General features: G+C 37.8%; 1 protein-coding gene and 1 long non-coding RNA gene across 9 annotated transcripts in view; one reads left to right on the forward strand and one right to left on the reverse strand.

The window, feature by feature from the left end:
• Nucleotides 1-3,945: 3,945 nt before the first annotated feature.
• The window catches only part of Rk (G-protein coupled receptor rickets), a 44,531-nt gene continuing 21,027 nt past the window's right edge, over nucleotides 3,946-27,449 (reverse strand). Inside the window, exons 2-14 of one of the 8 annotated variants that reach the window (XR_011801991.1) lie at nucleotides 14,657-14,728; nucleotides 13,451-13,522; nucleotides 13,106-13,174; nucleotides 12,170-12,313; nucleotides 11,237-11,377; nucleotides 10,596-10,661; nucleotides 10,351-10,494; nucleotides 10,201-10,272; nucleotides 9,598-9,890; nucleotides 8,050-8,229; nucleotides 7,766-7,960; nucleotides 5,998-7,565; nucleotides 3,946-5,738 (exon numbers count right to left, since the gene is read on the reverse strand). Coding sequence is in view for 6 of the 8 variants with exons in the window: in XM_072019065.1 (XP_071875166.1) it covers nucleotides 6,169-7,565; nucleotides 7,766-7,960; nucleotides 8,050-8,229; nucleotides 9,598-9,890; nucleotides 10,201-10,272; nucleotides 10,351-10,494; nucleotides 10,596-10,661; nucleotides 11,237-11,377; nucleotides 12,170-12,313; nucleotides 13,106-13,174; nucleotides 13,451-13,522; nucleotides 14,657-14,728 (2,845 nt within the window). In the remaining 2 variants the exon portion in view is untranslated. Of the gene's footprint in view, nucleotides 7,566-7,765; nucleotides 7,961-8,049; nucleotides 8,230-9,597; nucleotides 9,891-10,200; nucleotides 10,273-10,350; nucleotides 10,495-10,595; nucleotides 10,662-11,236; nucleotides 11,378-12,169; nucleotides 12,420-13,079; nucleotides 13,523-13,617; nucleotides 14,036-14,656; nucleotides 14,729-27,449 lie in introns of those variants that run through there. The other 7 variants (XR_011801990.1, XM_072019065.1, XM_072019066.1 and 4 more) reach the window with 7 other exon arrangements.
• Nucleotides 8,552-9,890, forward strand: LOC139995523 (uncharacterized). Its single transcript, XR_011801996.1, has 2 exons — nucleotides 8,552-9,389; nucleotides 9,461-9,890. It is a non-coding gene; the product is annotated as an uncharacterized lncRNA (long non-coding RNA).

The following is a 27,449-nucleotide window of genomic DNA, read 5'->3' on the forward strand; positions in this document are numbered from 1 at the left end:
TTAAACTCGAGTATTAAATCGACCATTATCACATGGATATGCGAAACTACTGTCACAGACAATTTTGATAAGTGTCATCGCCCTCGCGTCGATTAACTTTCCGTGCGCCGGTTTCTCCATGATCGAAGAGGAATTCTATCTTGGAAATTTAACGATGCGCTCGACTCGAATTCTAATTAACAAAAGATACGTTTGTAATTGGCACGTGAAATCGGAAAATTCGAAAGTTAGTAGGTTCAAGAATCTGAGAACTTGGAAGCTTAACAATTTGAAAGTCATTGAAAAACGCGAACGTCTAGAAATTGAGGAAGATGAAAACTCGAGAGAACCGGGACCACGGAGAGTTCGAATAAACGCTTATTGTCCTTTTTGTTTCACTTGTTCTTCCAAAATGCCTGCACGATTAATCGACCACTTTCGCTTGATCTTCTCTCTTGTGCTACCCGATGTTTTTAATAACGCGCGTTTATTTTGTTGTGCATCCTTACCCAGACCCAAGAGCAGTAGATTTCGTTCGCTATTTTGCGGTTTTTCTACGTGTATCCTGGAATCCCTTACTTTTGTTTCTCCCTTATTCGTTTTCCTTTTCACGCGACGCGCATTCCTCTTGCCAGCTTATTGTTCCAGATGACGCTTACTTCGCTCCTCTCTTAACTGGCAAACTGACACATTTGTATCTCAGGGCTAGTCTCAGTTTCTTTTTCTGATCATGACAACGTACTAGTTACGAGTACGATCATGAGTGTGTTTTTCGGGGGCATCTTTCTACCTGTAGAGGTACACACGTTTGAGTAGACATCGCGCGACCCTCTGGACGAGTTACTTAGGGACGTATTATAAGAGAGCGATAGACGAAGCGATCTGACGTTCAATGGACCAAGTTCGATTAACGTTATGTAGCGTTACGTGAAAAATAAGAAGAGGTATAGTTGCAAGCATCGATAGTTGAAACGTTCTTCTAGGCTCAATCATAGTATTATAGAATAGTAGCATCAGGGAAGATTGTCGTAGTTAAGAATTTAAACAAACTTTTATCTCGAACGAGATATCACAGCTTGCGAGGGCTTCCGTATATGTAAAAATACAGCCGTATAATTGTATCAATTTTATCGTAACACACTGTTTACCAATTATACAAATCTGCCAACTTTATCATCACAGTAGTCTCGTTGTTAAAATGCTTGAGAGAAAATGGTCCAAACTCTATTCAGAATACACTTTTTCCGATGTTACGAAACTGCTAGGTAAACGTTGCGTTAAATTTGAAAAAGTGTGTATCCGTTGATTCATCTGCAGTCTTCTACAGCAGAATAGTTTTTTCAAAAATACATTTCTTCTTCAGCTTGTATCCGATTGTACCGCGAAAAGGTTTCATCTTCGAATGAAATCAATTTTCCTATAGTTGTACGATGCGTTACGTTCGATTAAAAACTTAAGACTGCAATGAATTAATAAGTGAGAAAATCTTGCAATAGTAATATGTAACACGTGTGATACTCGTGTTCCCCAACAGAACTGAAAAAGAAATATTGTTAATATCTGATGTATAAATCATATTTCCCTTTGTCGGGGATGCTATGTTCTCCAAATGAAAAGAAACAAGAAAAAGAGAAGAAAGAAGAAAGAAGCTCACTCCCACGATTTAAGTCGTTGATCAAACCGCGTGACATCTTTATGGTTGTATGATTTATCGTAAAAGCTGACATACGGAATAAAAGCAAAGGTCAATTTTAACTAGCTCTTTCTTCGTGCAAACCGTAAATTGTATTCCCTGCGTGAAACCTGGGAACCTTTCTCGATTGGGAAGAGAAATCACAGGCCGTCCGAAAAATCGTGTACCGTCCTTGTAAGGCGAGATTCTCTTCTCGTCTGTTGCAATATCGAGCACGATTTATGCGATTTATTCGTATGAATTTGTAGAATGATAATCGAAAGATGTAATACGACTAAGTTCGCTGGCTTCTCCTTCCAACGTTTCCGTTCCAAGAGACTCGAACGAACGCAGAGTCGTCGAGAACTATGCAGATAAATCATCGATCACTGTGACAATTTCTGTGAGAATAAAATGTGTCAGCTTCGTTTTAACGCGTTACTTCGTGATCGACCCATTAAGTACCAGCTTTAAGATGGTTTGCCAGGTTGTGAATATTCTATGTATCATATGTGCCCCTTTCAATAGTCTTCTCGTTCTCTTCGAACTGTTCTATGTAGTTCTTAAGCGAACGTAATATAACGTTAACCATTCCTACAAATAATTAATAGCTGTTGAGAATTCGTAATAACTTGTTGGAAAGATAGTAGCGATTAAAACGATGAGAATATTTTAGAACATTCTTAAAAGCGAAGTACTGTGAATATGTGTACTTTATAGTTAAAAATAAAAGTATGTTATATACACTGACTTATTGTTAGCTTGAGTGGTAGAGTCTGGCTGTTTTTCTCTCTTCGACTTTTCGTTAATTCTTCCGACGTACGTGGTATGCGTGTGTACCATGATACAAATGGTAATCTGCAATCTTTCTTACCTCATATGATAGCCCAAGAACAATATGTCGGAAAGCGAGCGTTTAAAAAATAATTCGATATAAGTTTCTCAGGAACGTTATGTTATCTCTTCCCCTGGTGTTCCGTATTAATTAATTTCGTTCGTCCCCTTTTCCTGTGTTTAATATTATTGATATCAATGAAACGTTACATTTGTCGTTAGCACCGAATTATGGCGATAGAAGTTGTAAAAAAATCTGTGGAGCTTCTCATCGTGGTATAAGAGTCGAAATTATCCAAGAAGCATATAAATTCTGGAACGATCGAATTTAGAAGGAGAAAGAAAGCGAGAAAGAATTTTGAAACAAGTGTAATGAAACGTGACGAAGTCGTTGTCAAAACTCTAGGGAAAACGGAGGTTTCAAGCAACATAACACATACAAATGCTGGTACTTAATGGACCCGTTAAAAGGCCATCACAGTGCGTAGAATTTCTTAGAACACTTCAGGTCAAAATATGTTTTATAATTACGAGTGATGTTTATAAAGGACAGTTTTTAAGATTGTGTATATCGCGTTATATGTTATATCGCTTGATACTGAAATCTGATTCCAGTTTACTAATTATTGGTAGAGACGAAGAGTGAACGATAGAATGCAAGAGATGCGAAAAGGAAGAATACGTGTATAGTTCAAAGGTACGCGTTACTTCATAAGTTGCATATACTACCAGTTGAAAATGTGAGACTCAAACTGTACATTATGCTTAGCCTCTATATCCTATCTTCAATGACATAATTCTTCGAAAGGGAATGATCTGCAACTGCTTTAGAATTCTTGATCTGCTTCTTCGTAATTTTATAAATCAAACACTTCTTGGTCCTAATGGATTTTAAAATATTTATAAAATACAATTCTGAGAAGTAACTACTTTTTACATATTAAAAGATCCCATCAGAATACATATTTTAACGTTTTCAATATTTAAATAAAGTACCTGAAATGTATACCAAGCTAATTTGCCGTTATAAAGCAATAATTAAATATTCATTAAAGTTTAATATTTAGGACATTAATTGATGTGACGTTTCATTTTTACCCTTGCACCATAAAGTATGACAATAATTCGATTTAACAATAATTCGACTTAAAGTCACATGTTTTCAGCTGGCGAGGTATTTATGCGCCGGCGCAAAGCGCGGGCTATTCGAACTTGGATTTATTTTACATAAACATGTAAATTATTCCTACTATATTACTATTATATTGTTCGCCTGTTTTAATGGCGAGATAGGTCTTCCTTGTAACGTGATAGAGAAATTTTTCAAAAATAAAGAAATTTCATAAAATCCTAAAGTTTTTAGCTAATTTCCGTTTCTTCTTTTCTTTTTTTTAGTCTTATTGAATCTTCTCTCTATCCCCCTCTCTCTTTTTCCAGGGTAACACAATGCAACAACTCAGTTCGTCGTAATGCGCTATTTTATTAGAAAAACGTTATTAAATAGTTTGGACCGGACACACACGCAAAACATTTTTTCCATCGGTGTTACACCAATGTTGACTGCCGACAAAATTAGACATGGTTGCAGCAAATTAGAATTTGTAGCCTTCTGTGGCTTAGGTTCATACAGTTTATACAGTTCAAGATTTTCAGATGTAAATTCTGGTTCTGAAACAATATTTTAAAGTCTATAGTCCAAATAGTTTTATCAGGTTGCAGTGATCAAGTGTATTGTTTTTTTCTTACGGATAATTATTTTATATATAATGTATAATACAATATATATAAGATTATTTTATAATTTTTTTTATTAATTTCTAATTAATTTTCTTTCCTAAGTTTTATTAAAAGTCTAAAAAGTACTGCCTAATTGATAAAACTGGATGTAACTATAGAATATCCTTCCAAAAAGGCAAGAATTACAATCTGAGGGTCTCAAACGGCATTAAACACGGAAACAATCGCGCAAAGAACGAAATAACGCACTCATCAACAATTAAGTCCGGTAACTAATACTAGCGAATATCTTTGTCATTAATTTAAAACCATGTATAAACATCTGCACACGCCGTAACGATCTTATAATAGTCTTTAGGCTAGAATGGTCTAACTGTGACCTAACGATCAACTAACTATAACTGCACAAATCTATGGTCGTTCATCTTTGTGATTAACGATCACAGCAATGGATACATTGGCTTCACGTTAGTCTATAAATTCTCAAATAATTATATACTGCTACATGACTCAGGCTAAGATCAATTTTCCTGCCCTACAAAGATGTTTTTACATAAAAAGGATTTACTCATCGAGTACATTAAAATTTCAATGTAATCCAACTTATTTAAGAATTTATCGACCAACTTGGATATCAACAAATAAATTAATCGTTAGATATTTCGTCACTGGTATCATGATACTTGATTAGAAATCGTATTACGTGTTCAGATTTTTAACTAGAAATCCAGAATTATAGGACAAATTGTATAAACGATCAGTCTTATGATAACACAAGCATACTTATTAACAATCGAACAATGGATTTGAAATACTGATTCCGCTATAAACAGATTTTCTTTTGAACAACGAATAAAGAAGCATTCGAGTTCCTATTGAGTCGAATAATTTTCCACAAAAAAAGAAAAGAAAAAAAGAGAAGAAGAAAGAATACTGTGTGCCCTATTTTTAAGTTATCAATAAATAGTTCAACGCTCTAATTTTAATTGAAAACTATAGTAGAACGTTGAGTTCATCGTCATGGATTTGAAGTTACAACTCTTCTTATGGTAGAAGACCCAATGAAATTGACATATATCTTCATATGTTTTAATTCTTCTGTCAAATTAAATTAGTATGTTATACTACTAAATAAACACGTTGCCTGTCTTGGAAATTTTTTTTTTTTTTTTTGGTGGAACTTTATAATACGTGATAAATTTTCAAATTACTCTTATACATAGAAATAAATATTACATATGAAAAATATTGTAGCAATTTCTTTGCTGTTGTGTCTTTATTTTCTTTTTATATTGATATAAACGAAATATCATTTTACGAAATATTCGTAAAAAGTATAAAATTCCTTTGACAGTCAACATGTTAAAAATCCTTGGCAGTATTTAACGAATATGACTATTGTATTCACCAGTTGCACTTGGTGCAATTGCCTATGTGCACGTGTAACGGACGGTCAATAAAGGTAGATCGATCCTGTTTCTTCCACTAGTCCAAACGATCTACGACATCGTTTGCTCTCCTATTGAAATTAGCATAAATAATTGTATAAAGAGAATAAAAGTATAGTTATATTCTTCCTCTTTCAACGTCTTGCAGATTTTTCAATACAAAAAACTCCTTACCAAAGAAACAATCCAGATGAAAACAAAAAATAAAGACGTAATATTTTTAAACAACATTATATATATACGTATATTACAAACAACGTATTTAATCACAAACGTTGAAAGAAGAATCTCTACTAAATTGTCAATTTTTTTCTCCGCTGAAATCACCTCAAACATGCAACAACGAGAATCGTCAATGTACGGAGTGATTCTCTCCTTCCTCACATACCTCTTAGAGGACACTTAATACTGAAACCGTTCGGGAGCAACGTGACCCATGTCTTTACTCTATTACAAACGACTATAATCTCTAATAAACTGAAGTGTGTGCAAGATCGTTCAATTTTGCGGCGTATTGTCGTCATCTTGCTGGTCACTGGTCTCTGCCGCGGAGGGTATGGTTGCGAGGAGCCTGACGGCTAATCTGCTTGGTGATCCGGGTGGTTCAGGCTCCTGGATGGCCAGCTGACGGGTAAGTCGTGGCTTTGACCTAGTTGGTCTGGGCGTGTTCCTCGCATTAATCTCTAAAGATGCACTAGACCTTGAAATTCTCCAGGTGCTGGTGCTGGCAGTAGTAGCGGAACCGGAGGAATCGTTCCTGGAGGAACTGAGGTTCGATTCTTGCGACGGTTTCCTGGTGATCAACCACGAAGAAGCTCTTCGTTTAGGATCCAATAACCTCAATGGAATACCGCAATGATGAGTTTGTCTCCAGGAATCCGATCTAGACGAAGAGAAGTTTTCACTGGAGGACACCGACGAGGCTCGTTTATGCTGCTTCTGTTGGATCTCCGCGATCTGATAAGCGTACTGATCGCTACGTGCGTGTCTAGGCCTGGTGTCCCTGGCACATGGCCACAGTATCCTGGTGCCCCATCGTCGATAGCCAGAACACTGGCTAGTTTCAAGTAATCTTGAATTACAGGCGCACGGTGCCTGATTCTCTCGCGACGACCTATCCACCAGGCTATTCGTATTTACAGGAGTCTGCCTGTTGCTGAAGTTGGAGCTATGCCGGCATCTGCCGATCCCCCTGGTCACCCTGGACTCCTCGATCGCCTTGCAAATAAGTACGCAATCTTTCTTGAACTGTTTGGTCAAGATGGCGTATAAAAACGGGTTACAACAGGAGTTTAATGGCAGTACGAACACGGCGAATACTTTCGCCTGTTCGAGCGACACCAGCTGTAACCCAAACGTGGCAGTCAGCGAGAAGAACGCTATGGGAGACCAGCAGAGGAAGTCGGTGAACACCAGCAGAGCCATCCGCTTAGCAATTCGAGAATCATTTGAGTTCCACGCTTGGGAGCCTCTGATCGCGCAATACATCTTCAGATAGCATCCCATTAATATGAGAAACGCAACGCCATTGATCAGCATGAGAAAGATCACGTACGCCAACGCCGCGTTTCCATTGGTCTCGAATGGTAAGCATATAGCGAACTTTCTGTAATCTGATACACCGACTAGGGGTAAACTTGCCATCGACAGAGCAAAACCCCAGCCAGCAGTCATTATATAACCAGCGTGTTTGAGGGAAAGTCTCTTGTTTAGGTGCATAGCATGTGTTATGGCGTAGTTCCTTTCTAGAGTAATAACTGCTAACGTATACACGCTTAACTCAGAACTGAGAACACCCAGAAAGCCGGCTAACTGGCATCCAGCGGAAGTTTGCCATGGTATAGCATACATCCGGAATTCTCCTAGGGTAGAAGCGTCCACCACCGCCAAAAGACCTAAAATTGTAATATATATATATATTTGAAACTATAAATTTGAATAGAAGAAGATAGCGTAGAAATAATAAGCTACACAGATGGCGTAGTGAAGAGATACTATACATAGTGATCTTAAGTAGAAAATGATTTTACGTCATAGAATGATATTTTTACATTCTTTACAGTATATTTTTTTTTTTTTTTTTTTGTAGTCGAACCTAGATAAATGCCCATAAAAAAGTCTGCTGCTGCAAGGTTGCAAACGAGAAATCGTGGGACATCCATCTTGCTCCTGGAGAATATTAACACGAACACTACAGTTCCATTCCCAAGCATGGCGAGCAGAAATACTACCCATACACCACAACGTAGAGTCCACCAGTCGAAGAGATCCTGGCAGGGTAGAAAAGGACCTGTAAATTGCGAGATATTTTAGACTTCTTTTAATACTGTGATTAAAAAGTTCTCGAATGTCTGAAAAAAAAGCTTGTGATAGAATTACCAGGTTGAGGTAGGCACTGTACGTGAGAAGGCAGTGTTCGAGCTGGTTGGGTAGCTCGGCTGTTCTGCTCTTCAAAATAATCCTCAACGTATGAGGGCAGGTTACCAGGGTACGTAAAATCTGAACCAAAGTTAGCCCAAAGTTCATTTATTTGCGAGCCAAATTTGTCGGTCATGTTATCTAGAACACGTCATCACTTCAGTGCTGCAAAGTCGTTTTTTTTTTTTTCATTTTTTTTATTTGATTTGAACGAATCGATGATCGAAGAGAGATATTTGGATGATTTCTCGCGTAGTAGAATGTGTGTTGTCATGAACTTATGCCTTTTATAACGATTCTCTGTGAATCTTCAATTAATGGCGAATTTAAAATAGAGTATATTGTAGTTTCGCTTGAGTATATGTTTTTGAGCTTTACAAGATATTCTTACGTTCATTGAAACAAAATTTTAATAATATGTACAAAGAAATACGCTGTATTAATAGCAGTTAATTATAAGTGGAAAGTTTATTACATAATAATTATTTATGTTTCTTATTAATATTTCTGAGCAATAGAAAGATTGATATCAAAGAGTTAAAAAGAGGAAGTACAGAAAAATGGAAAATTTGTCCATCAATTTTAACCTTGTTAATTGTAAAATGAATTTTAGATTCGCCATAGATGATAGTCGAAACATCACTTTATTTCAAGTTCTCAAGTGGAATTTGTTTCAAGTGGAATACTTTATTTCTGTCTTTGAAGCGTTTAATTCTCAGATGTCGAAATTTGTTTATCCATGTGGAAAAACGGTGTTCGCATGTGGATTGTTGGGAATGTTCTCAAAACTTGTGCAGCTTGAATTTTCACTGAAACAGTCTTAAATAACGTAAATGGATTTATGCGGTTTGCGCTTTGCAGCATTTCAGTGTCGATCGACTCATAAACTAAAATGTAACAAGCTAAATTTTTAACAGGATAGAATTATTTCACTGTTACGATTCATTTATAACTACAAGATTGATGTAGATATCTTCATTATTTCCGTTACAATGTTTTAATACGGTAGCTATCTCCGAAAACTTGTTACTTTCTTCATATGTTAGTGAAGTATTTTGATACTGTTGTGAGAGGTGTCATGATAAGATGATTAGTGGCAATGAGTAAAATAATCAAAGGAATCTTCAATTGATGCAGTTCAAACATATTTATATTTGTTTGTATTTGAAGGTGCAAAAATACACAGATTTCAACCGTGATAAAAAATGCAGAGATGATAAAAACAGCAAGAGGGGACTAGAAAATATAAAAAAAAGATTTTTAATTCAACTATAAACATATATAAGTTTTAAAAGAGAACGGTAAGTATAAATAGATTTGTATTTATAATTTTTCTGTTGAATATCTTGTAAAAAGATTGAAATGTCGATAGAAAGATAAAAGGATTTCTTGAGAGAATAATAATAAATATAGAACAAAAGGAAATGTCGAACAGTATCAACTTGAAGGATCCAGACCATGAAAGCTCGAAGGATCTCAACCGGGGAATCAGTCGATTGAGCTACTTACTAAGCTGTGGCCAGATATCGGTAAAGCTCGAGTTCCAAAGGATCATATCGAAATCGTTGTCAGTGGGGAACAGGATAGACTCTTGAACGGAGGACTTGGTCACCGGATCCTCCACTTCGACCGACAGGAACGAGCAACAGTGATAAGCGTACGACAGTACCATCGTTTGCACACGTGGAAACCTTTCGGGAGCCGGGAATTCTCTTAATGCTGGATTGTTGAACGTCTTGAGGTGTAACAGGCCTGACAGTCCCAATGTTGGCAGTGCTGGAAATACGTTATTTCCGAGATTTCTGAAATTAAAAAAAAATACAAAAATGTATAACGTGTAATAACGAGCCAATAAATACTACTAAGGAAATATGTTAAAAAAGAGTAGAATTATAGAAAATTAGAAACCCTGCTTTTACTTGAAATTTCGTACGTTTAGTTTAATTTTCTTTTTCATATAATAAATCACGAAAGAAAGGTTAAATTTAACAAAATTTTTACTCTGCTCTTCGATTACTATTTACTCTATATAATTATACATAGAATTGTATATAGAAGATAGAATACAGTCATGGTTTTTAAAGTAAAGATGAGGTTTCCTTTGACACTCACAAATCCTCTAAATGTTTCGTCTCTTTAAACGCATCGGGATGAATATATTCGATGTAATTGCTCTCTAGATCCCTGAAACAAAAGTTCTCTTTTTCAAGACGATAACGGTGAACTACCTACACGGGATTAATTGCGAGAGACGACACTTACAACACCTGCAACCTTGACAACCCGACGAACGCGTCGCTTGGGATCACTTGCAGCTTGTTGTTCGACAGAAGCAGGTCGTGTAACATATTCAGACCTTTAAACGGCTCATCTGGCAATGAAGGAATCACGTTACTGGCCAAATCCCTGGAAAGAGAGATGTTTCCTTTTTATGTATAAAATAAATATTTAATTTTACTAACTTCGTATTTACCCAATTACTTAATTATTGTTTTCTTAATACTTACAGAACCCTCAGTTCGCTGCAATTTCGTAAATTTGGCATCTCCGTTAGAAAATTCGATTTCATGTCGCTGGAAACGGGCAAAATAAATTTTAATAAATAAACAATCTCGATAAGGGAAGAAATAACATTTTTGAAATAAACAATCGAACGATTTTTATAAAGGGAGAATTCGGTGCAAGGTCGCAGTTGAATTACGAATTAATTATCGATGGAACCTGATTTTCTTTTGAATCGATTGAAATTCTACCCACTTTACATTAGTACGGCAATCCATTATAATGGAATCTCGTTTAAGATACCTCGGACTAAATCGATATGAAATAAATTACCATAACATAAAGTTATAATAATAAATTATAATAAAATTGTGTTATGGTAATTTATTTCATATCGATGTGTATGTACCGGACAGTTTGATGCGGCACAACGAATTTATACGCCAGTTTAACTTCATCAATTTTTCATCGTATTATAATTTAATTTGCCATTAATCAAGTTATATGGACGTGCAATTAATTCGTTATAATAGAATGCTGTCTCAACCGCATTAAACTACCACGGTGAATTTATACTTCGATATTCTACATCCTGTCCTACGTTTATTTGCATTAATCATTCGCGTTACAATCGAAATCCACTTACAGACTTTTCAATTTTGGACACTGCTCGCACAAACTTGTTGGAACGCTCGTCACTTGTGCGCGATCTAACCTCAATACCTCCAGCGATTTTGTCCCATTTAGATTCGGAAATATCCGTAATTCTTTCAGATTCGAAAGGATCCTAGAAAATAATTTCTACGTTACATTTTTTTTAATAGACTTGGACTCTATTAAACGATAAACAGGCAGATTTGGACTTTAGATTTCTCGACTTGGAAATTCATATGATATTGATTCAAAGGAAATATTTTCTATTTACATTGTTAAAGCATAATATAAAAGCTTTCGATTTAACTTCGTTTTAGAGTATATCACGTTTCTGACTTTCTTTTATAAGACATGGTCGAAAGTTGAAGTTCGACCAAATTTTGTTTTCTAAATTTGTATCTGTATTTATTTCTCAAACGCGTTCTCTCACACGTATACCAAATTTAATTTTTTAAATTCATTTATTTCTTTCTCTTTCATAGTCCTTCCCCCTTCGAGAAACGAATTTAATTATCTTCTTTATCGACAATGTTTTTTAAAATATAGATACTTATTTTCTTGTATATCAATAGTCCAATTACTTCCCGAATTTATTACAGCGATAATTATGAGATCTTTGATGGAACAGAGTCCGATCTTCGCATCTGACCACAAGAATCGCTATAAGATTTATTTACTTTTAAGTACAGTTAGCTGTTTTTGACGAGTATACTCGTCGTGAAGAAACGGCAATATTTTGTATTACCACGAGCTCTGTCGGTAATGAAATTACAAAATAAAACATCTTAATCCTTAATATTATAACGAGTATACTTGTCATCGTTTATTTTTTACAACATGTTTTAGGTATACGCTTTTCCAGAGTAATCGCAACAGTTAACTGGTTAACAGCTGACAAATCGTCTCGTGGAAGATCTATACTCACAATTTACGGAGCTTGCGTAGATTGCGGAAAGTGTTGCCGTGTATTTCCTTGATCGGATTTCCGCGTAGATCGAGCGACAATAGATTAGTGACACGCTGAAAAACGTGTTCTTCCAGTGTTTCGATCCGGTTGTTCGACAGGGACCTACGGAACCGACGGAACATACACGAATACGACTTTCTTGGCTTCCTTCCCTTCGGTGAAAACGGAAAACAAAAGGACCGGCGTCGATCTCTCTTTCGCGGTTTCGCTTGTTTCAGCAATTTTTAAAATTTTGTCATTATTTTCTTAACCATAGATCGGCAATAGAAAAGCAGAAAGATCGAAGAAAAGGATATTCCGCGGAATCATAACGATCATAATCACTCTGCATAAATCGCTTTGATCGTTTTAGTTTCGGACGAATTTTGGAAATTTTGCGCGTGATATTACCGATAGTACATACATTGAAGTTTTGTTTCAGCATTCTTCCGTTCTGACTTCCAGATAAATTACGATTCTGTATTTTCTTTTTACCGACGAGTTTCGTTGATTCGTTTTTTTCTCTTCTTTTTTTATTAAAACACGACATCTTCTTTGTCCTATTTTCCTTCGCGAAGGGAAGTTTGCTCGCCGCAGTAACAAACTTTCAGTTAAAAAACGAGACAAAAGATAAAGCAGAAAGTTAGGTGAAAAAGTTTAGAAGTCTTTTTATTGTTCAATTTAAATCTCAAGGTGCGGCCCCGATAAGATTTCCCAGCAATGCAGAGTGATAATGGTTGGAACGATTAGGCGAACAATTTTCGTTAAGTAAACGGGAAATCTCTCATTATGGAGATAAAATCGCGATGATATAACTATTCGATCGAAGGAGACGCGGCTCGATAAGGAAGTAGTATTCATAGAATGTAAAAAAAAGTTGTCAAATTACATTTTACTTAATCGATGCACACTTACAGGTCTTCAAGGCCAGAGAGCTTAACGATCGCGGTCGGAATTTTTGTTAAATAATTGTCATCGAGCTCCCTACAAAGCAGACAGAGAATTACAACTTTAAAAAAGATCCGCGGACACTACACGTGATCCCTTTTTATCTTTTTTTCTTTTCTCTCTTTTTTTTTTAGCACATAACGGATCATCCGGTCTCCGTCTTTTTTCTTTTTATTATTCAAGCGATAAATTCTCTTACGAACACAGAGTAATCTTTCTTTTTTGTTTTGCTTTTTCTCTCTTTCTTTTTCTTATTTTTTTTTCTTTTTTTTTTTTTGCAAGAATTTTTGGTGCGATTTGTGGAACACTCACAATACTCGAAGGCTCGTTAAGTTCGTAAATGCATCGTCGGCGATCGTGTGCAAATGATTTCGTCGGAGTAATCTGGAAAAGACAGTAAAATACGTTTAAAAATGTGTGAGAAAAACAAGCGACAAAATTGTTGTCGGCTAAACGATGGATATATTCGTATTCTTGACCTATCTAGCAAATTGTTCTTTTATTATCGTTCTTGCGTGAACTTTCGTTTCTTTTGTCTAACGACGCGCGCCAGGCCAGTACAGTTCAGTTACTCTAGCGGATACGTTTGATTGCAACGACTCTATTCTAGAAGCGTTGTATATCGATCGTTGCATTCCCATTAAATAGAATTGTCCTATCGTTCTAACAATCGTAAATGGATAATGTCTGCGTTGTTTCAGCGTTTCGAAGAAATTAAGCGTTACATTTATTGTTCGTATTTGTTGATTATCGTAACATATCGAATAAAGTAATAATTAGATAATTATTGTCGCTTGATAATTTTCGATATATTAAGTCCACCCAAAAGTTTCTTTCATTTCATAAATGCACCATATTTTTTCTTTTGTACTGTTTTATTAAATTACGTAGGATCCATTTTGTTCTATTATTGGGTTGGCAACTAAGTGACTGCGAATTTTGTCATTGCCAACTAATGGCAATCACTTAGTTGCCAACCCAATAAGACAAAGATCACAGCATTTGATAGATTAGGTTTCGTGTTCCTAGAAAGATGCATTGTTGCAAAAGACATATTTGTAAAAGAAAGACACTTTTGGAGCAATCAGATGCATATTATTAAATACGTACACTATTGCAATTAGGGCAAGATTATTGCAATTAAGATATAAATATTGTTATTTCTGTATTCAGAGGTAGGATCACAATAGCTATTATTTTATTCTTTGGATAAATCTATCACACCGTTCTGAACCGAAAAACCTTTATTGCACTTTCTCACACGGACTAGGGATAAAATCGAAAGAACATCTTAAACCTATCGATTACATCTATCGACTGTATCTAGAACTATCTTCTAGTTACTATTTATTGTAACTAGCGCATCTGCATATGGATGGCGAGCACATACTCACGTTGTCATTTTCAACAAATATATATATATATATTGCAATAGTATACGTATCTAATAATATGTATCAGATATGTATATATATACATATGTATAAGGAAAATGTATCATTTCCTCTCTGTACTTACAACACTTCAAGATTGAAAATTCGATGGAAGGCACGGGCTGGAATGTCTGTTATGTTGTTGCTCGTTAGGTCTCTGCAACAATCCAACGAAATGTGCGATAAATACGAATACCTGTATCAATACATACTGTTAAATATGTCGTTAAAGTGATAGTCACGGACAGATCATAGACAGATAGAGTGAAAATGATCGTGTTAGCCTGTCGTTTCAAACAAAAAGAATAGAAGAGTAGAACTGTTCGTCGTGTTTGTTCTCTGCTTTTTGCAATGACTACACGCGACAACAGCCGGATTACGAGCGACATAAGATTGTAATAGAAACTCTGACAAAGTTACGTCCAACGCGTTGTTCGTTGGTCTGTTATCCGCGACAAAAATGGAACTTGCATAACTCAAAGCATATATATGGTAATTCGATGGTCGAATTAGCCGAGATATTCGATAACGATAAGGGGAATTGTTTGTAATTTTTCTTTTTGTCCTTAGTGCCGTTTATCCCGGCCCTGTTATATAACGTAAATATAAAGTCAGGAGAATAAAGAGGAAAAAGAATACGGGTAATGGAACGAAGAAAGAAATGCAAATAGTACGGGCCCGTAAAGCTGAAAATTTATTAGCCGCCGTCACGTACGTTCTGTATTTTCAAGCGTGAACCGTCGTCAAACGTTCCTGACGAGTCCTCTCCTCTGCTTAGCTGCCTTCCCAATTTCACACCCACCTCACGAGACAGGACAGACGCGCCGAGTTTACGACAGACCGATTCTACTTCGGTGCGCTCCTCTAGACATCCTCTACATACCGGGTGTCTCGAAACTGGTTGTATTTCGTCGTTTCGTCGACCAGTTGTTCGTCCAACGAATTTTTACGTATCTCGTTTGTACGTCGCATCGTCGTACGATACGTTATGACGCACGAGCGTGCAGCAATTTCGATAGAAATTTCGATTTTCTATTAGAGAACGATATCTAAAGTTTGCTCTACTTTGATTATTTCGCGCGCTTCTACGTGTTGTATCATAACACGCGTTTTGCGGACTTTTGGAACCCGAAATTAAAATATCTCATTGATTTAGAGTTACTTTATCAAAAATCGCACGCTGTTACTGTAAATCGTAATGAAAATTACACGAATATAATTTATACTATTAGCTTGTCGCAAAAGTGTCTTTCGCTGTCTGCGCGCAGCTGCTTCATCATCTGGCTACGATTATACAAACGTGGAACCTAATGTGTGAAACGTAAACGGAACAGAGTAATAGAAGAAAATGGTCACCGCATGATTCGATGAAACGATAATAAATTTAAAAATAATAATAATAAATTGAATAAAAGAGAAAATGTTATGCAACTAACATTTCCTTATAAAACGAAAGAAAGCTTTGGGACAACCTAACGTAATCATTGCTCGGAAGAAATATCGTAGAGTAAGCGTGAAAATCGTATGGCGAGCATAGGGCAGGAAAAATGAGAATTCGTAAAAATTTCCATGCAATTACGTTTATATGCCACCTCCCTCGTTGCGATCCAATCACCGTGTTTTACAGCGACCTGCAAGCTGCATACAATTCGGCGAAGCGTAAGCTTCTCACGCGGCAACGGCAAATCTGGGAAAATTCTGTCGCTCGTCGTTTTAAATATCGTTCGTTTTACATGGCCGTAAAGTGATTTTCCAGCGGACGGTGGTCATACTATCCTCGGTATAGTATCAATTACGTGCTGGTTACCCCTTAACGGCCGCATAAATTTGCCGATATCGAGCACGCAGCCACTTGAACACCACGGATATAGAATGACTGTTCGAGTGTATCCGTCTGTTTAAATGGCTGACGCGTGACTCGACGATTTATGCGTTTAGTGTCCTGGCTGCTAGAAGCAACACCGGTATTTTCGCTAATTTTCATCGTATTCGAAACTTGACAGTGTCTGGCGAAGGTATTCGAACGGTTACCATATAAGACACAACGCGAGGAAGATACAGAAAATGAAATACAACGTGGATAATATAGTGCGCGCTAGGTGAAGCATCTTGAAATTTTATCGGCGCTACGCAGAGAGACGCGACCACTGTCATTGCTGTTGGAAAAATTTCAGCTCGATCTGAAAGCATATACAGGGTGTCTCCGATTTAAATATCGAAACCTTAGAACCGCGTATGGTGGCGATAAACTAAGAAGAGAGAGAGAAATAAAAAAAAGAAACAGGGAGAGATTTGCTGGTTTTTGATAAATTTTGAAGAAAATCGCGAATTATTCGTATTAGAATTCTCTAGATGACTATTTTATAATTAATAATAATTATTATAAATAATAGTAATAATTGGTGGCAAGACGAATAAATAGATGTAAATAAATAAGCGAAGAAAAGATTTTTGTTCCTTTTCTCTCGATTTTCTCCAAAACGAAGCAAAAGAACGAGCAAATCTCCGATGGTTTTTTTCATCGATACTTTGACCACCGACTGAAGTCGATAGATTTTAGCAGAGAACGAAGAAATACGTCGAATGGTATGTAAAACAACGTATAAGAAAATAGAGATGATTTCGAAATCTTTGAAACGTCTCCACTTTCGGAAAAGACGCGTGCGCCATGTGACGCATCACTCGAAATCGTTCGAATTTTCCTGATGAAAATCTTTTGTTTATCTTTGACCGTTTTAACGCCATGGCTCGTCCCAGTCGCTGGAAACATCCTGTATACTCGCTACATTCGTACAATATATAAATATCTTGTTGTGCACCTCCTAAGTACATTTTCAGATTCGTTCCAAACTTTATCGATACAATGACGACAGCCGGATCTCGTTGCGGTGCTAAGAAAATTTCAAAATGTTCATATAACGCGCGTGATATATTCGTAAAGGATCTTTGCAAATGCTCAAATGCTTTTGCGAAGTTAAAACGCTATGTGCCTTCTTCTTCCCCTGTCTTCCATTTTCTTCGTTTCTTGATCGAACGTCGAACGAAGAACAACGTTGAAAAGCACCTCGCGAATATTAAAAAAAAAAAAAAAAAAAGAAAAATAAATGCAAAAGAAAGCGAAGCTCCGTTGTTCCGTGTGGTTTCCGTGTGGTCTGAGTGTTTCCACACATCGATCGAGTTAGCTTACGCAGGCGCATCCGCGAATTCTGCTAAACTTATGGAAGACAAAGATATTATTTAACAGAACGAAATCTCCTGCGGATCCCTTGATCCGTTTCTTTACTTAATTTCCGGAATCCCGGAGAATTTGATTTCGTCGATTCCGTATTCGCGATACCAATCTTTCCGAAACGTAAACGCGTGTCTGCGCCGAGCAAAGCGTTTGCCGTCGAAATTGCTGAAAAACCGAAAGCGGAGCGAAGTTTTATTAGATCGGGGAGATCGCGCGGATAATGTGAAAATTGCTTAAATCGTGAGACGAATTCTCGTTGATTAAGTTGGATCGATCGTACGAAATCTTAGATGGAAGTGGAACAAAAGTGATGTTTTACGAGAACGCGGAGTAAAGAGGGATATCGTGAATGGTTGCTCAAGCCCAACGAAGTGAACAGAAATCCCATAATATCGGATTTCAAACGAATCGAATTTTATCCGAAGCGATACAAATCCGATGGCTTCATTCATTCATATACACACATTATTGATTATTAGATTATCAATTATCCATACAAGAGACAAAACGAATGATACAAGATATAGATTTATAGAGGTAGATAATTCTATAGATTGTAAGAACAGACGTATAAGTAGTTGTATGGACGCCTAATAGAATTATATAGAATCATATAGAGACAAAACGAATGATACAAGATATAGATTTATACAGATAGATAATCCTATAGATTATAAGAATATACGTATAAGTAGTTATATGGACGCCTAATAGAATTATATGGAATTATATAGAGACAAAACGAATGATACAAGATATAGATTTATACAGATAGATAATCCTATAGATTGTAAGAACAGACGTATAAGTAGTTGTATGGACGCCTCATAGAATTATATAGAATTATATAGACACAAAACGAATGATACAAGATATAGATTTATACAGGTAGATAGTCGTATAGATTGTAAGAACAGACGTATAAGTAGTTGTATGGACGCCTCATAGAATTATATAGAATTATATAGAGACAAAACGAATGATACAAGATATAGATTTATACAGGTAGATAGTGGTATAGATTGTAAGAACAGACGTATAAGTAGTTGTATGGACGCCTCATAGAATTATATAGAATTATATAGAGACAAAACGAATGATACAAGATATAGATTTATACAGGTAGATAATCCTATAGATTGTAAGAACAGACGTATAAGTAGTTATATGGACGCCTAATAGAATTTTGATTATGGAGCAGGGATACTCGTGTAACGATAACGACGAAAGCAAGTGATTTTTCTGAATTTTTTGTTTTGGACTAACCACTGGTCGTATGGGACTACCTTTTTTCCCCGTGCAAATACATAGCCTTGCGGTAGAAACGTTACCTTGTTGTTTCAAGTCTTTCGTTTATTGTAGATTATACTTGTGATCATTTTTGACGATGTAATTGTAACATCAACCATATCTCAGTCCGCATCGGGGACCAGGCCGCGTTTCGGAACCGATGGGCTGATGACGAAAACAAAGATGTGAAACGACAATGTATGTCACCGAAGCGAATAATCGCTAAACTGCGTGTTTTTACGTAAACGCGTATTTCTATGGAGATCGTTAAAGGAACGAAACCTGTGTAGAGGTCTTTTTCATCCTTTAAATTTCATAACGACTACTTTACCTCGAACTTTACTTTTTAATATCCACGTATATATTACGCGTATCCTGAATATTTTCATGTTTAAAAATTTTCCACGGATGCATAAAAATTAATTTTTACCAATTACTCATAATTTACGTAGTTTGTACGAGGATCGTTCGGAAAGTAGTTCCAGGTCCTCGTTTACGTACAGAAAACATACAGCAAACGGTGGACCGAAGTTACAGAAGGTCGCTTAGCTTCGTTTACGTGTCGACGTAAATCATACGAAATTTTATGTTCGATCAACAAACGTTATCGTATCGTTTCGTACGTTTTAAAATACCGTGGCGAGTTAAAAGTCCCGTCGATGACGAAGTGCGGTTTTGCCGCCGCGATTTTCTGCATTTTGAACGAGAAGAATGTGAAATTGAAGAATCGAGTGCCGAGAACATTTTCAAGGATACGTTTCGAGTTGGGCCAACGTTCACGGACAGATGTACTTGACTTTTACCTTCTGAAAGGAATTCGCCATCGAATCGCCGTGATTTACGTCTGTTTGATAAGATTATAGATAAATTATCGAGAAGATAACGAGTTAGAAGAGACGGGCGTTCGACGAGTATGAGAAAGCTCGTCGCAGAGGAGTTGGAGAACGCGTGTGCCACTTCGTTGCAAATGATAGACGCGTGGAACGAGCTGGATTGCCATCTTTTTCTATTTTCCAGGATTCCAAGAACTTGCACAACGCTCCACAACAAACGATGATTTATAGAACGACGCGAAACGATGGTTTCGCGAACTCGCGGAAGCGTACGACGAAACTGTAGGAAAACTGGTATAAAAAGTGTTCGAATAAGAATGATGATTGCGTTAGAAGATAGCTTGGTACGTACGTGTGATAAAGTTAGCCGCTTGTATAGAGTTACGTTAATTCATCTTAATTATACTTATGATTGTAATGGTTTGTAAGTTAGAAATAAGATTTGTATGGACATAAGATGTATATGTCCACAAACAGAGACAGCGTGTGTATGGAGGCAGATAAATAAAGAGATAAATTCGTATGCTGAAGGTACAAATGAAGAGAACTTTCCAAGGTACATTTGTATGGTTGTTACATGAAATCGGATATCACGCATTTCTGAACGACCGTGGTAGTTGATGAATTTTCCAGGAAGTTGTTTTCGCTTAACACTTGGATATAGCGCTGACGATCAAAGAAGTATCTAAGAAAGAATACATCCTTACATAGCGTTTAATTTTTTTTCATTTGGATGAATTTTACAATCAATTCTCATTGAGAATTATCTATTACTGAATTTGGATATTTCTTCTTTAACTGTAGGTATCTTAAGGTCGCGATGTATTGTTTCGTTGGTAACATATCAAGGTGCATCTATTAAGAATCTTAGAGTTTTGAGTGGAATCGTTGAAGAATTTCTATGTTGGAATTACTCGCTGTTCCCCATAGTTGGTCGGCATGTTTAGTGGAAAAATATTTCACAGAATTTTTCAGTAGCGAAAGCGAAAACTTCGAAGGAATTCAAGTATGATAAACTATTCTTCTCTTCCAAATTATGAAGCTTCCTTCTGTGCTTCTGATTTACGAAGCGGTCTTCTACGATAATGGAGGAAGTGCTGCGTATTTGAAATACCAGCTTGTTTAAGACGAATAAAAAATTATGGCAGAGGGTGGAAGAACGAATAAAACCGCGTTTTATCTATAATTATTTATATTATAAGGGAAATTAATAAACTTCGACGTTTCAAACTTTCGGTAACAGCGAAAAGCGAAAAGTATATGAAACTTTGGTCCGATTGAAAAATTACAAAATGTTGAAGCGGTCGCCACATCTAAGTAAACTCTACATCTGGTCTTTAGTTTTCTCAAGCACCGAAGCCATCGACAGCGCATAGACAAAAAATACTGCGTCGAAGGCAAACCATAAACGGTACACGTGCAACGTTGGCTTCAGGATTTTTCAGTCATAGGGTAACGCTGTTAGCGTGCAGATCTGGACCAGCTTGTATTGTATTCCAAACTTTGTACTTACACTTTAATATTCAAAATATATTTTTTCTATCTTACAATTTAACCACGCGTACCTTTGTATTCACATACATCCAATAACCTTAACACAAGATATCGCCGTTTCTTCATGACGAGTATACTCGTCGAAAACAGCTAACTGGTTAAGATAGTTGTCAGTACTGCAGAGTAAATCGCTTAATCTTTGTGTATTAATTCTACGGCTTCGTGAACAATTTTGCGACTGCTCTCGAGAGTACAAAATGTGACGTGAAAGTTTAGGCTTTTAGTGTTTCGTTTTAACGTTACGAATTCGGAATTCCGAAGAGAAACCTACCGAGGAGGATGCTGTAGGCCTCTTCCGCGATGCGAATTACGACGACAAAAGGGATGAAGAGTGCAGCGTTTCGTGTGAAATTCGTGAGTACACTGTGAATGTACTGGTTAATGAGCGCGGAAGTTACACCTGTATCTACCGTAAGTAAGTTTGAAGACTTAGAACTGATACTTATCTAGTCTAGTTTCTACGTTGTGCGATTTTTGTGTCCGATTAAATCGTAGGAGAAAGTAATTCTATTATCTTCTCGTTTTTTAACCAGTTAACGTTTGACGAGTATACACGTCGTCGTTTATATTTATTTACACACTCCGCGATCTAACCTAATAAGAGATTTAATGAGAGATTTCTGAAACTAAATTCCGCAGTTAACTGGTTGAACTTATACAGCGAAGGTAAACTGGAATATCGCTGTTCCGAATTACATCTGCATTACCCTAACGAAGTGTTACTATTTTAATTTTTAATTTACCGTAAATTAGCCTTTTGCTGCAGGTTCAGTTCAGGAGATATCAAAGTTACGATCCGTCGGTCAATGTCTTTGGTTAACAGATCGTTCGCTCTTATCGTTTGCGGTGTCACGAGTCAGATAAAGTTAGTAGCTTTTTAGGTAGTTTGGTATTCGGGAAGGCCGTAACCTCCTTCTGCGAGCTAGTTATGCTGCGGAAGGAGGCAGCGGAGCGGGTGAGGGAACGGGACTCCCATTCCGAGAGGATCGGCCGACGAGAGCGCAGCGGTGCCCGTGGACGCGTCTACACGGGGCGCGCTAGGACCACCGCGACCTCCGATGGGGGTTAAACTTAGGTGTTGGACTCTCCAGCGCCCGGGGAGCCACCAAGTAGTCCGGTTGGGGGTCCGGACGGCCCCCGGGGATGGGACGCGATGTGACATGGCAGCACACCGCGCCATTTGCGGATAGGTTATTGTGCGCGGGGGGGGGGGGCCTAGTGTATCGCCCCGACAGTTCCCGGGCACCCCTCGATCGCAAGAGAGACGGTCATCGTGGAGGTTTTACTCGGTTGGAGTCCGACACTACCACGCCGCTCTTCCCCCTAGATGCGACGGGTGTCCGTGCGGATTTCCTCCACGAAAAAAAAAAAGAAAAAGGTAGTTTGGTATTCGAAATTACCAACAGTATTCCAAATGCGCTGCACTTCCTCTATCTATTCTAATACGGTCTCGTAGCTTGACAAAACAATAACATACATTTGCGCCACTTTTGCACGTTGTTTCGCTGCCTGGCGTTTAATAGCTCGATTAACCCCGTTCGTCACGCTCATTACGCTAAGATGGTAGAATGGAAAAGCTACCTCCGCTGGAAACAACGTGCCCAAAGTCAAGCACGAAGTCGAATCTGGGTTAGGTGGAACGCGAGGAATCGGACAGTATCAAGCTTTATCGGATCTTTATGATAATCGACGAGAAAAACTTCCGAAATTAGCAGGGTACACTCTCCGAATCCTTTTGTTCAACGAATCGTAACCGAGCGTAACTCTGACGTATACACTTGGCTGGAAATTCATATTGTAGCATTTTATTATTTATTTATTTCAAATGGATTAAAGAAGTGTTGGTTAAACGGGAAACGATGGTTATTTAACGCGAACTAAATACAGTAATGTGCTACAAGTAAGACAAGTAAATAGTTAATTTACAACTCTCGTCACCACGGTTCCAATGCTCTCTTTCACACTCTCTCGACAATGCCGACAACACTCTGACTTCTGAATCCACACTCTCTGACTTCTCAACTCACGCTGATTGTTAATTCGTCTTTCTCCCTTAGCATCCCTTTGTCTTTTCAAAGGCCAGGGTCACGTAGGTCCTTTTTCAGCGTAACTATTCGACCGAAGGACCGACGACACATCGATAAACCTGTCGGCACTTGGGCTTTCTCGCGACATTGTTTACGGTTCGCCCGATATTTCTTAGGCCATTTGTCTACGATACTACAATATGTACGCGATTCCACGGTTTAACCAGTTGTTTGTCGCGACCTCTTTGAAAACTTTGAAAAGCGTGTGGCGAGAAGTAAGCGATGACGAGTATACTCGTTGAACACGGAGTACGCGTGGTTGTTATAATATAGAATTAAGATGTAACGAGATGACTGTTTTATTTGTGAATTTTATTACTGACAGGACACGTGAGAGAAGGAAGAAAGGAAAAAGACGAATATTTCGTGTAACACGCAGTCAGCGATTCCCCGATCCGAAAACTTTCCTTCGTAATGCTTCCTCGTCAACGGCTGTTTTTCGTTCGAGCGATGGCCAGACACGAAGAACAACGACGTTTATGAATTTCAAAAGACTCGGCCCCCATGGTCGTACGTTTTCATAATCGCCACCAATTAATCATTCTGTCGGCTCTTCTTATCCGACCTGTTTCACGCTTGGCTAAGTAAACATCGATCCATCCGACGCAGACTCGAGATGAGACTCGTCGAAAACGAAGCAGAACGAAAAGGATGCATTGATTTTTCGCGCCGACTGAACGTCGCTCGAATAAAGAAGAAGAAAGAAAGAAGAAGAAGAAGAAGAAGAAAAGAACGTGAACTCTTCGCAAGGTTTGCCTTTCTTCCAGCATCTTTGCCTCGGTAATGAAAATTTTTTAGCTCCCAAGGAAAGGTTTCGCGGAGTTTCAGGAAGAGGATAGGAAGGCTGTTTGCGTTCAATGGGAATGTTCGATGACTTTTTCAAGAGGAAGTTTCGCGGAGGGGATCGTTTGCAAGAGGGAATCGTAGTTTCTTGGATCGGAGGAGAGAAATAGATGGCGAATGCTCGGAGAACTTTTCTTATGCGCGTCTCGTATAGCGTGGAGCAGCGGTGAGCCACGGATAGGAGTTTATCGTAACGAGAGACGCGTTTACGCGGAACTAGCTGCTCGCGCGATGCTTCTTTCTCTGACAATTTATCTTCCTTGACATCTCTTTAAACACCTCCATCAGTAGTTAGTTGAATTTCAAAAAACGCTATGGTAACGCTACATCGTCGAAGAAACGGCGAAATACTTCGCGGACAGTGAGGAGAATAATGGAAATAAACATGGAATCGTTGTCGGATAATCGAAGAAGAATTTTTACGCTAAGTGGCTATATTTTCACGAAAATGATAACTGCTACGCTTCGCAGTAAAAACGGTACGTTAGATACAACGTTCTCGAAAAATAGCTTTTATCGATCGCAATTTTTTCCGACTGGGTCAAAAATAAAAAAGAAGAGAAGAACAACGAGGAACAAGAGGATCCGGGAACGACGAGGGATCGGTCATTTGGAGGCGGAACGGAGGCGGGTGTCATCGTTATTCCAATCGTAGTCGTCTCGCTACTTTTCATCGTAGGTTTATCTCGGTCTTTTTTGGCTCTTTCTCTCTCCAGTATGTCGCGTTGTTCCATAAATAATGCAGCCTCCATCTTTTTTACGAGCTTACTGCAGTAAAAGGGAAATGATTCCCCCTACTGTGTTCGAACGATCGATCGCTGGAGGGTAGTTTAGCCGGTTCGAGGACTATACCGATTTTCCATCCGCTTTTCATTATATTATCGTAGCTTGCGTCGAACGGGGGGATGATTTTCCGCGAAGGGAGAAAAGACACGAGCAGAAACCCATTGTCCGTGTAATATTTCTGTATTAAGTAATATTTAAACCATTCACGGACCGGTCGTCACCGTAAATTAAATAAAACAAGAATTTAAAAGAAAATGATACCTGATCACGCTAACCTCGGAAAATGAAAAAAAGCAGGACATATACTTTATACTTTAGTTCCACTCAGCAAGATATGAGGTACACGTTCGGATAATTTTAAGCAACCGATATAGTTATCGAATTTGCGGCGACAAGCGACGTTTAAAAGTGCCGTAATCGAACGTTCACGGTACTTACAGAACGTATAATAATCGCCATTGCGAGAATTTTTAATCGGCGCGCGTACGCGGCTACGGTATTTTTAAACGTTACGTATCTGTAAATTCGGTAAGGATATCAGTTACTTAAAAATATCTGAACGTGTATAGTACCTTGTATCTCTGGCAATTAGCAAAACGCGTGTATCTTTTCTTTTTTATTCTTTTATTCTTGCGTAGTCGGGTATCGTTTTTCAAAGATACTCGCTTTACTCGTTCCCATTTAGTTTAATATTTGTCGACACCGCGGAGGACCTATAGGTAAACACGCAGTAACCGTAAAGTCGTTTCCTCGATGTTGTTTCGTTTGGTGCAAGCAAAATTTCTGAATTCCAGGTCATCTCGAGGTCACAGTATAGTAGATCGTCGAATTCATCCCGAACACGGCCATAACTCCGTGAAATTCAAAATTAATTCCTTGTTGAAAAATGTTTTTTTTTCTATATGAATCGATTAAGATTCAAGTAGAAAATTCAAACTTACGGAGCCACGGATAATCATACATCAATATGAAGACTGTAAGCAAAATCATGGAAGAGAATCATCTATTCCTAATCCGACTGTATCTAATAAAATAAAAAGAATTAACAGAAGTTCGTCGCTTTGACTCTTGAAAGGCTTTAGAGAATAGATCGTTTTATAAACTTCGTCGTGTTTCTTGCCTGAATTTTCATACGACGTTACTTCGATTCGTTAATGTAAATGATACGTTAGTTTCATGATCTATCAGGGGAACTGTTACGTCGCGTGAGATGGTCCGTGCGACGTCCCTCATGGTCTGGCCGCCAAGGCCTACACATCGTTACACTGACCAATAACCGAATAACTAACCGAATCTTTTTAGCTTAATCTCTGTTCATATAAGTATTTTCGGTTTATGGGTGGTCCTTAAAACAGTCCTTATGTTTATTGTACGCTCTTACAAATTACGGAGAAAGCGGATGTTTGTCTAGCGAAATAGCAGGTTTTTCCCATGAACAAGGACACCCATGAGCCACCTCTGTAGGAGACTTGCTCTTCATATTTTTTTCTACCGAAAAGTGTGACAACGAATCCGCGTTCTTAGTTCAAAAAAGCACACTCACACCGAGCTTTCCTCCTTAATAGTACGAGACGGGTCTACTACTGTTCTTCCAATCTTCGTATAGTCAAGTCAACGGTCCTATCCTAAGAACAGTCATCTACTGTTCTTCCAATCTTCGTGTAGTCAAGTCAACGGTCTTATCCTTAGAGCAGTCATCTACTGCTTTTTCCATCTCAGCGCGGTCATCTACTGTTTTTTCCATCTCAGCGCAATCATCTACTATTGCTACACATTTAGATCAGTCAAATCTATTGTTTTTTCAATTTCGACGTAGTCATCTACCGTTGCTGGAAACTTAAGCCTCACGACGGTCTACGCGACATTAACTTAATCTACTTTTTGCTTATACGAAGCAACTAGCAAGTATACGATTATCAAATATATCTTCCGACACGGCGCAATAACAAGTGTAATAAATTGTTGAAAATATAACTCTCATAAAACTGTTGATTACAGTTTTATTACACAACAAACACCCCTATTATTCCACAAGAAATAAGAGGATCGACCTGTTATAATCTGTGGCGTCGATTGTTATAATCGTAACGGGAATTTACGACTCCCGTTGACGCGCTTCAACGCGATCGCGTCTCCTCGCGACTGGACGAAAAAACAGGAACAATCCTTCAAATCGTTGTATGTTATTTAATTATTACGTTATTATTTATCCTCGATACTTTGAAATATTATTATTATTATCTTCATCGATTC

Source organism: Bombus fervidus, chromosome 16 (assembly GCF_041682495.2).
Source record: "Bombus fervidus isolate BK054 chromosome 16, iyBomFerv1, whole genome shotgun sequence".
Taxonomy (NCBI): Eukaryota; Metazoa; Arthropoda; class Insecta; order Hymenoptera; family Apidae; genus Bombus; species Bombus fervidus.